The sequence below is a fragment of the Equus caballus genome, chromosome 7 (genome assembly GCF_041296265.1).
Source record: "Equus caballus isolate H_3958 breed thoroughbred chromosome 7, TB-T2T, whole genome shotgun sequence".
Lineage (NCBI taxonomy): Eukaryota > Metazoa > Chordata > Mammalia > Perissodactyla > Equidae > Equus > Equus caballus.
In genome coordinates this window covers 83,025,044-83,035,445 of record NC_091690.1, presented here as the reverse complement: position 1 = coordinate 83,035,445, position 10,402 = coordinate 83,025,044, and the positions used below count along the sequence as shown (strand labels likewise).

Below are 10,402 nucleotides of genomic sequence, written 5' to 3'. Positions count from 1 at the left end.
GGACAGGCGATCCGGCCCACGCTGCCCTGGCCTCTCTGCGTCCTGGCAACCAGAAAAAGGGGCGGGGAGCCCGCTGGTGGGACCAGAGCGAGAAGCCCCGCGGCTGGGGCGGGTGAGGGGCGCTGAGCTGCGCCACCCCCGGAAGACCGGCGGTTCCAGCGCAAGAGCAAGAGGTGGATTTCCCTAGAGGTGGGATCTGCCGACCTCGGGGCTGGGGCTGGAGGCGCGTCCTCTCCGGGAGCCTCGAGTCCGGGGCGGGCAGCGCGGGCGCGGGTGGAGGCTCAGGCGTGTCCCTGGAGGGCGGGAGCCAGGGGCAGACGGCAGGTGGGGCCCAGGGACCGGACTCCGCCCCCCGCGCCCTCGCGGTTGGTCCGCGGCCGCCCGGCACCGGCCCTTCTCCCGAGCCGGAGCGCGATTGGCGGCCGCGCTTGTCGCTCGGAGGGGGCCGGGCCGCTCTGCTCCGCGATCTCCCCGCTGCCGCCGCTGCCGCCGCCGCCGTCCTTCTAGCAGCGCGGGCCGGTCGGAGCGCCAAGACAGCCCGCGGCTGGCGATGGGAAGCGGCGCGGCCGCGGACCCAGGCTGTGGCAAAGTTTCCCAGACGCGCGTTCCGGGGCGCGCGGCTGCCGGCCACCCGTGACCGCCCCGAGAAGGGCTCGGAGATTTTTAATTTGGAAAAAAATTCCACCTCATTTCCTTTGTCAAGCTCTCTCTCCGGGTGGCCAGCGGCGGGAGCTCCAAACTTGGGCACGGCGGCTCCACTGCCAGCAGATCGGTCTTTGGAGAACCTCGGGACTCAGGTGCTCGGGCGCCCAGCGGCCCGGGGCGTGCTAGGGGGTGTGAGCGCGGGGGAGTCCCGGGCGCGCGTCGAGGAGGGGCCCCTGGGAGCTCTATATGGAGGAGGGAGCCCAGAATGGTGTGCACCAGGAAGACCAAAACTTTGGTGTCCACTTGTGTGATCCTGAGCGGCATGACCAACATCATATGTCTGCTCTACGTGGGCTGGGTCACCAACTACATCGCCAGCGTGTATGTGCGGGGGCAGGAGCCGGCACCCGACAAGAAGCTGGAGGAAGATAAAGGGGACACCCTGAAGATTATTGAACGGCTGGACCACCTGGAGAATGTCATCAAGCAGCATATCCAAGGTACGGGCGTCCCGGGAAACTTGGGCCGCCCACGAGACCCGGGAGTGCCCAGAGCGGCGCGGGGTGCGCTGGGCTGGTCCGCATCTACCGAGCGACTGCGGGGCTCTGAGGCTGCAGGCGCTTGGGGGTCTGCGTGTACGCTCTTGCCAGAGTGCGGGACCCTCGGTGTCTGCGGCTGTGCGCCCTTCTCCAGGGCACACGTGTGTGCGCGGGGTTACACGCGCGGGTGTGTGCAGCTGGCTGGCGGTGTGGGGGCGCGCTGCGCACGTGTCCAAATGTGCGTGTGACTCCGTGCTGGTTGCTCGTGGGCTCTTGGGATCGCACACAGGTCCGGCTCAGAGTGTGTGTGCATGTGAATGTTTGTGTGTGTACAAGAGAGCGCGCGCGGGCAGTAGAGCTCATTTGGCCACTGTAAGGGCCCAGGGCGAGATGCCCGCGAGGCCCCAGCCACTGGCATTTAGAACCTAGAGGCTATGGGACAAGCCGGGGCTAGGAAGATTCCATAGACCCAGCCCTGCTGTGCGCGGTACGTAGGCGGTTAGAAATGCAGGGGGATCTGTGGCTGGGGGTGCTGCTTGAACCTATAGCGGTCCCCACCCCCACCGCGGTCAGCGGGTTCAAGACCCTCTCCAGGAGCAGGCGTCAACGCGGAGAAGAAGCGCCGAGCCGGGAGCTCTGTCCACTGCGGTGGCGCTTCCGCCCAGGAAAGAGAGAACCCGCCCCGGGCTGCGCCTTCCCCGCGGTGCCGCTCGCGGCGGGGGGAAGGCTGTTCTCTCCAGTAGCTCCACTCCCAGGCCCAGGGAGAGACTGGGGCGGAGCAGACAGACCCGCGTGGGGTGGGTCTGGAGTCTAAGGCTGAGCCGGGTGGTTGCGCTGCAGGCCAGGGCTGAGGCCAAGGGGAGGATGGAGTACAGGGCGCTCTCCTGAGGCGACCCTGTCTGATGAGCTGTCATAGGCAGGGGATGGAGAGCTCGGGCGCCGCGGGCACTGGCGCCGGGCGTGCACATACGCGCGTCTCTCACGTTCACACTTCTCTTTTCTTTGCCTCCCTGCTCCCCCCACCTCCCCCCCCCCCCCCCCCCCCCCCCCCCCCCCGCTTTCTACCAGGCGTCTGAGCCTCTTAAGGGCAGGGAGCCTCGTTCGACTGTAAACCTGGCAGGCCCGCCAGGCTCTGGGTCCAGCACGCGGCAGACGGTGGCCAATATCTAGTTGGATGGAAGGCTTTCTCTCCCAGGAACATTCTCTTTTGTTTACACGTGGGTGTCTGTATCCAACCCTTGTGGCTGCTGCCTCTGCCAGGGTAGGGACAGCTGCTCTGTCCACGTTTGGTGTTTCCCCAAGTGTCTAGAATAGTTCCTTCCCAGGGGAGGTTCAGGTGAGTGCAGGAGAGGTGTGCACATCCGTTATACTTCCTGACTGACGAGTCCATAACAAGCCATGGCTTGAGGACACTTCTTCAGAAAAGGAGACCATGTACGGCTTCTCTTTCATACCTGCCTCTGCCTCTCAGCCTGGCGCTGCGCTTGGCAGACCCATTTATCTATCTGATGGAGCCTGTTACTGCTATTTCTTCCTTGTCCTTTTCCATCCCCGGGGTCTGGATTGACAATTAATCAGCAATAGAAGTACAATGTTTGCCCCCCGGCATGATTCAGAATCTTCCCAGGGAGACACAAGGCCATACCTCACTTTGACATTTCCAGTTTGCCCACAGATTTTGAGAGATTTTCGTTCCCTAAATCTCTGTGCGTGTATATGTTCCTGGAAGACAAGTCTCTTGTGCTTTCTGGTCTGGTCGGGGCGCAGGTGAGCAAGGGACCACTCGGGAAGCCGTGAGCAGACGTCGTTAACTGGTGAGCTCATCGCAGAGCCGGCCCCTATCAGGTTGACTGTGGACCATGTCACGTGGTGTATAAGGCTCTACATGAAAATGAGTGCAGCGTGGAAGTTGAAAGGAGCCTTTGTGATTTTGCTCCCGGGAAACCTTATAACTGTGCCTTGTTCGGAACTTTCAAATACCGACCTGAAAAAATTGAAAGAGATGGGGAAAAAAGAGGGCGCAGGATCCTTGAAACATGTGTTGGTGCCATTGTCTTGTGTGTGTGCGATGACTGTATTCGACTCCTGTGGATATTCAGAAATGACCAGATTCTCTGGACGGAAAGACGGAAGCCACAACCCGTAGGGGATGGGGAAGGGTCGGTGACGTGGGAAGACTGGACACGAGGCAGGCAGAGGGCAGGGGTTACTTGGCTGGTTGTGCCCTGATGGTGTAGCGATGACGAGGGACAGGTTCCCCAGTGATGCCAGAGCTCGGATTTGGGGAATTTAAAGTAAATTTAGGGATTTACCTTATTTTGGTAAGGGGCTACAAAGTTTGGAACTGGCCAAGTGGAGCACTCTGAAGGCAGAGGGTGAGGAAGCACGAGGTGAGACTCTGGTACTTGATGATATGGACCGTTTATGTGTATTCCACTGTCAAGTTTCCTCTAGTCAGTAGAGACTTTTGAGTAATCCAGTTTACTCTGCTGAGCCCAGGGGGAAGAAGGGATAATAATAATAAAAGCTAAAAATTATATAGCACCTATTATATGCCAGGCGCTATTCCAAGTGCTTTACATATACGGGCTTATTGCATCCTCACAACCCTAGGAGGTAGGTAGTCTTAGCTCCATCTCACGGATGGCGAGGTTATATGATTCGTCTAGGGTCACACCGCTGGTTCGCGGTGGTGCAGGGACTTCATTCCAGCTAATGTGGCTGTAGGGTCTGTGTTCTTAACCACGTACTATACTGTCTCCTAAGAGGGTCACTCTCCTGGAGTCACTTGATGGTGGGAGTGGGTGTCAGAGTGAGGGAGCTCAGAAGATGGCCGAGGGATGATGCAGTCCTAGTCTTCCCGCTTGGAGACTCCTCTGTGGAGAAACTCAGGAAGCTCTGGGTTTGCTTTTGTTTCATTCTGAGAGGCAGAGGTCACTTTCACTTAAAATGCGTCTGCGGAACACCCAGAGCCATTCCTGGCACAGTGGACAGAGAGTAGGTGTTGGATGGCTGAGTGGATGAATGAACGAGCACACAGTGCGGATGCCTAGCACACTGGTTAGTCATTAATGAAAGGGTTTCCATTCTCAAACAAATGTGTTTGGCGTTGGGGCCCTGCTCAGGTTCCTTTTTTGCTCTGGAAGGAAAGTTGTCCCAGAAGCTGCAAATGTCACAAAATGTTCTGCAGGATGTTCCACGGGACTTGCAATTAGAAGAGGCTTTGGAGCATCACGCTGGAGGTCTGTTCCAGTCCTGACTGAAAAGTTGATTTTGCTCTTGGGGGTTGCGTGATATTTCATTTTAATTTGTTTTCTGATTGAAGGATTTAATTAGATGGTGTTTGGGAGTCTCTTGGGAATGTAAATTGCAGTTTTGAGAATGTTTTTTTAACCAAAAAGATAGTAAATGAGAAGGCGGATAACTCCAGATTTCAAAAGTAGCGTCCTGACGAGTTGGAAACTCATAGGACGTGTTAGAAGAGGTTGGGTGTCAGGAGGACAAAGATGGGTTTGCTTGAGATGGTGAGGTGGATTAAGTCGAGAGCGTGCTGAAGGAGGCCTAAGTGTTGGAGAACTTACGGACTGGACATGTTGCTTCACCTCTTATTTTGGAAGTCCAATAGACACAAAATCAGCGTTTTCCTCTTCTTGATTAGTATCTTTTTGAATCTGTAAAAGAATGCGCCAATGGTAAAGAAAATTAAAACGTATAAAACTGCCTCTAATTTATTCTACTCTAACACAACTATTTTGCATTTTGAGTATTCCCTTCCAGCTTGGTCCATCTGCTTCCATATTTAAAAACGAAGATGTCCTTGTGGTTTACATGTAATTTTTTATTCTGCTTTTTTGTTTGTTTTTTATTAGAAGGGTTTTTTCATGTTTGTTACATAGTTTATTGATTCAATCCTTATTTACTGGAGACCAAATATGTGCCCTGGGGAGGGAACTTTGGATACAGTGGTGAATCAAGACACTCCTGGTCCCTGTTGTAGTGGGCTTGTTTTTTTTTTTTGAGGAAGATTGGCCCTGAGCTAACATCTATTGCCAGTCTTCCTCTATTTTATGTGAGATGCTGCCACAAAGTGGTTTGATGAGTGGTGCTAGGTCTACGCCTGCGATCTGAACCGGTGAACCCTGGGCCGCTGAAGCAGAGCACGGGAACTTAACCACTGTGTTACCGGGCCGGTCCCATGGACTTGTTTTTAAAGGAAGATAGAATCCTTTTATTCAACACAGTCAGGGTTTAAGTTAGTTAATTGAAAAGTTGGTTAAAGTGGAGAATAAAACAAAATATTACATCACGTACATTGAATATTTAATTTAATAGTATTCAAGATGTCCATTCATTTGACAACCTTCCACGGCTTGGTCTTACATCAGTTGGGCTGTGTCTGCCACTTGCCTTTCTGATCATCTTCCTTGCATAAACCACTCTCACAATGTGCTGTTTACGAAGTCTGATTTTCATTCTGTTTTCTTTAAAATTCATTGAGAACTTAAAGATCCTTTGAAGCAATCTCAGTATAGTAGCCTAAATTTTTATAACTTTTGTCTGGGCTTTTGCAGTGATTTTGCTCACATGTAATTTGCTATTTAAGTGACTAGTTTTATAAAGTCTTTCCAAAGCATTTAAATTAATTTTCTTGGAAACAGCAGCTCTCATCTTTTTAACAGTCATATTCCATTGGCTCATATACTGTGTAATTAAATTATGCTGGTACGGTGACAAGTACCAATAGTATACACACATCTGGGAACAAACCCAGTGGACTGTTGGTAAGCATACAACTCAGTTGTTAGCAGGAGATGCGAATGGAGGTAGGAGAGAAACATGGACCTGGAGGGACGAAGGCATCCTGGGGTTTGTTTCACAGGAGGAATGAAGGCACGCTTAATCTGGAGACGTGCTTAAGTGGAGGTTTTTTAAGAAACTTTTACTGTATTTTTAATGACTACATAATATTCCACCATCAATATACTATTATTGATTTAACCACTTCCCTATTTTTGAACATTTCCTTTTCTATTATAAATAACACAGAAATGAACATCTTCACTTCGCTGTTTTCTTCTGTTGAGTTATTTTTAAGGATGTACTTCCAGAAGTGGAATTACTACTGCCTCAAAGAGTATGAACACTTTTATGAAAGACTGTTTTTCAAAAGAAAAGATTTTCTAAATAGCCAACAGCAATGTGTTATTGCACTCATTTTACAGAGCCTGGCCAGCATTCAGCATTATCATGCAGCTTTTTCTGGGCAAATATAATTACTGTCAGATGTTCTATTCCTTTTATTTCTACTCCTTTGATTACTATAGAACTTAGCATCCTCCTCCGGTCACTATGTTTGCTCTCTCCTTGCCTTGGTGTCCTTGGCCACTTTTTCTCTTGGGCTATCGGTGTTCGTGATTTGTGTATTATATATATATGTATATATTTATTTACATATATCATAAATAAGTATATTATGCCTCTATTCTATATTATATACCTAAATTTTGCTTTGCATAGATGTCTTAGGGCAGTGGTTTTCAAACTCTGTCCCTGGGAGCCCCAAGCTTCTAGAAGTTTTGATGTGGGGCCTGAGAAGTAAAAGGGGTGAGGCTCCTGGACCCCTCCTGCACGCACCCTGTCCCCTCCTTACAACCAGTGCAGCTCCCCTTTCGTCTGTTTTATATTTAGTGTTCTGTAAAATATTTCATTTTAAAAGGGCTCTGCTTCTTTTTTGAAAAAAAGGTTGAAAATCATTGTTTTGGGAGAAAAGATCAGACTGGTACATTTCTGTGAGGGATGGTGGTAGCATAAAGAATTGAAGAAAGTAAACAAATCTAAAAGGAAATTGAATTCCTGGGTGGTGTTCTTATAACATCTATTCACCCTTCTGAATACCATGATTAATAATGTATTACCTTATATAACTAATTTCTAAATCCATTATCTTACTTCATTGAGTCTGGATTATCCCGACAACAGGAGAAATGGATCATTAACTGCTTTTTGTTTCTAAAAGTTTATTGGGCATATTATGGGCATGTTAATGTACGTCGGGTCGGTAACAGCAGGTTGCTCACTGTGATTACAAACCAAATGTGGCCCCTAAAAATCAGAAAATGTCGTAGACCTGGATATTGGGAGAGTTTTTGCTCTTAAAGCTTTTGGATGTCCCTCGAATTGGCTGGTGTCCTCCTCATCTGATCCTTGACTTGGCAGGGCTGTGAAGAACAGGATGTGATGTGTGCCGAATGCTCGGAGTTTATTTGAGGAAAGGGTGTCATTTAAGCAGTAAAGCCTTTATCCTTCAGAATGAACTGTGGCATGTGGAATTATATTAGTAACCGTGATTGATATGTTGAGAGAGTTCAATAGCAGGATTTGGAGGTTGAGCCCAGTTACCTTTATTCATAGCTCAAGACCACGTCTTCACGGACCAGAAAACCCTTGCCAAAGAATACAACTTCTTCCCATGGCCAAAGAATTTTCATTTCCATCCAGAAGTGCGTAGGCTGTAAAATAAATGAATTTGACATTCTTTCCCACTCACTTGACATAAATTGTTATTTGCCCTTGATAAGTAGGTTGATGTAGAAGCTCAAGGAGAATTCAGAATGAAATGTCGGAGGGCCACAGTGTGGTTTTCTGGTTTGAGAGGGCCTTGAAGGTCAGCTTCACTCACCTGGGGTAGGCTGGCCTGTGTCTTTCCAAAGGTGTTTATGGGATTCAGAGCCGCATACGAGGTTATGAGAGCAGCTTCCTTCCCATCCTATAGGATTTCTGTCTTCACTTCCCTTGAAAAGCTGAATGGGCTATTGCCTTGACCCAGGACTCGAGGGTCTCCTCAGGATTGTTGCCCTTTTTGGTTAGATGGATCTATCCTGGAGCCTGGGACAGAGAGGCTGCCCCATGGAGAAGTGGATAGGACGTTGGTCCAAGTGGAGGTAATGTTGCACCCAAGGTCCTTTGGGGAAACACTAAGTTGAAGATGAGTGGCGAATGTAGCCGGAAGATGGCAAGGTGAGGTTTTGGGAGAAAGAGGATTATGCATGGAGCTGGAGGTCTGGAAGTCCATAAATGTTGTGGGCAGTGCAGTAGGGAGCAAGGGGCAGAGTGGGTTAGGTTGCTGGTTGATTGATAATCCAGGTTCAATGAATGGTGGGCTGCGCCTTTTCTGCTGACCTTGAATGTCTCACTAGGGCTAGGAGTCCTGCCTTGAATTTGGCAGAGATTTGATTTCTATAACACCTAAAATAGTCATCTTATCAAATCTTACTTTGCCTTTGGGGTCAGAGTCAGCTTCATTCTGCAATGCGGTTTTTGAGCACAAGAGTTCTCGATGTCTTTCCCTTCCTCACACGTGCCTTCTCATGCAGGGCATATGACCCGGGGCAAGGTCAGGACGACGCACGTCCCAACATGTTGCTTTCATTCTCACTCCATCCCTTTCTTTCCTCCTCAGGAAAGCATATTAGTATGCAAGAGAATATGATAACCTTGAAATCCCTTCAATTTATTAAACTTAATCATTTATAAGCTTAAATTATTGTTAATAACAAATTACCATACAACTATTCCAACATACAGTATATCATGGCAGTGAATGGGAACAAATGCTATTCTGGAATCTTCTGTGTGGGTCTGTATTCTGTAGACCCAGCTGAGTGAAGCCAACTGGAACTTGAAGCAAGAAGATTCCTGATTATATGAACACTAATGCTTTGATATTTTTTCTGGCTGCACGAGTATGGATTAAAATATTTTGCTAGGACAGGTCATCCCAGTGGGCATGCAGTTCTGAGATGGAGTTCTCTTTTACCGCCTGATATTCAATTTCGGTTTTGTAAAGGTTTGTTTTTGGGAGATGAAGCTGCCCTGAATGATGCTAGTCCAGCCCCAGTGAGACAGAGACAGGCTTCCTGTATGTTGCCACTGCTAAAATGGCACTGGAGCCGGCAGACATGCTCCACCCGCCTGTGTTTTGTTACCAGTGCCCTTCCAGAGCTCACAGAAGTCCAGTGTTTGGGAAGATCCAGAGAAGGGGCGTCTGCACCCATTTCCTTGGGACAGAGGAGAACAATGAAAAATGGTGCCCGAAGAGGAGACTTGGGGCCAAATCTTTGGCATGAATGGGTTCATTCCGCCATTTCTGTCTGTTCTGTTCCTTCCATCCGGAGTTTAAGTCTCAGAGTGGAGCACCCTGTTTAAGATCATTGGGTGCTGCGTCTTAACAAGCTCTGGTGCCTTGTCTGGCTTCACCAGTCTGACTTGTCCATCCATCTCTCTCCTCTTGGAACTTAGAGTTAAAGGCCATTGAGATCCCAGAGGAGCAGGAAAGTAATTCAGGGACCCGAGGAGGACAGGTTTGGAAACTTGGGTTAACAAGCATCATACTAGTGGCATCTGGGGACCTAGGAGAATGGTACCAAAATTACTTGAGCTCATGAATATGAGAGTAGGAAAGATAAGGAGAGATTCGAAGCTACAGAAGTGACAGGTGAGAATCCTAGCCAAACCATTGATTTGTTTTAAGAGCAACAGGCACATAAATAATTAAAGATTGATCATATCAGAGGGCCTGGAGGAAGAGAACTACTCCTGTGTGTCAGGGACTAGGCTACGTGCCGTCCACGCATGATCACTTTTTACCTTCACAATATGGTGAGGGAGAGTTTTAGAGGTGAGAACATTCAGACGCAGAGACTTAAGAGTTTGCCCAAGGTCACGGAGGTGACTGGTGAGGGAGCCAAGAAGGGAAACTGTCTCCAACATCTGTGCCCTCCGCAGAAAAGAACAAAAGATGACAGTCTCACAGAGAGAGGACCCGGAGATCATTTGATCAAAGCTTGTGTTCGAGTGTAAGCTCAGAGGCCTCAGGTCAAGTGGGACCCTGGTGGGTGAGGGAGCCTGGCTTGGTCTGTCCTTGTGTAAGTGAGCAACCTCAAGACTGGGGTGCCAGAGGGAGGGGCCTTGCTCTGGAAGGGTGAGTGAGGTGTCGCCACCGAGGCTGTGGAGATCCTTTTCTCTTGGGTCCTGGGGGGCCCCAGGAACTCATCCTTGCAGAAGAGTGGAGTGTGCTGGCTGCAGACTAAAGCTCATTAGACTCCATATGGGACTTTTGAGCACCCACGGTGTGCCGGGCACTGTGCTCAGTGCTCCTGTGTGCACTGGCATTGTCAGGTGTCTTCTAGGGTGGCCAGCTTGACCCATTTGCCAAGGAT

General features: G+C 49.6%; 1 protein-coding gene across 6 annotated transcripts in view; it reads left to right on the top strand.

Moving 5' to 3' along the window:
• The first annotated feature begins 389 nt into the window (after nt 1–389).
• Nucleotides 390–10,402, top strand: part of GALNT18 (polypeptide N-acetylgalactosaminyltransferase 18) — a 351,794-nt gene continuing 341,781 nt past the window's right edge. For 4 of the 6 annotated variants that reach the window (XM_023646045.2, XM_023646044.2, XM_023646042.2 and 1 more), the window contains exon 1: nt 431–1,145. In XM_023646045.2, the coding sequence (XP_023501813.2) occupies nt 911–1,145 (235 nt within the window). In that variant the 5' untranslated portion in view covers nt 431–910. Of the gene's footprint in view, nt 1,146–10,402 lie in introns of all 6 variants that reach the window. The other 2 variants (XM_001501162.7, XM_023646043.2) reach the window with 2 other exon arrangements.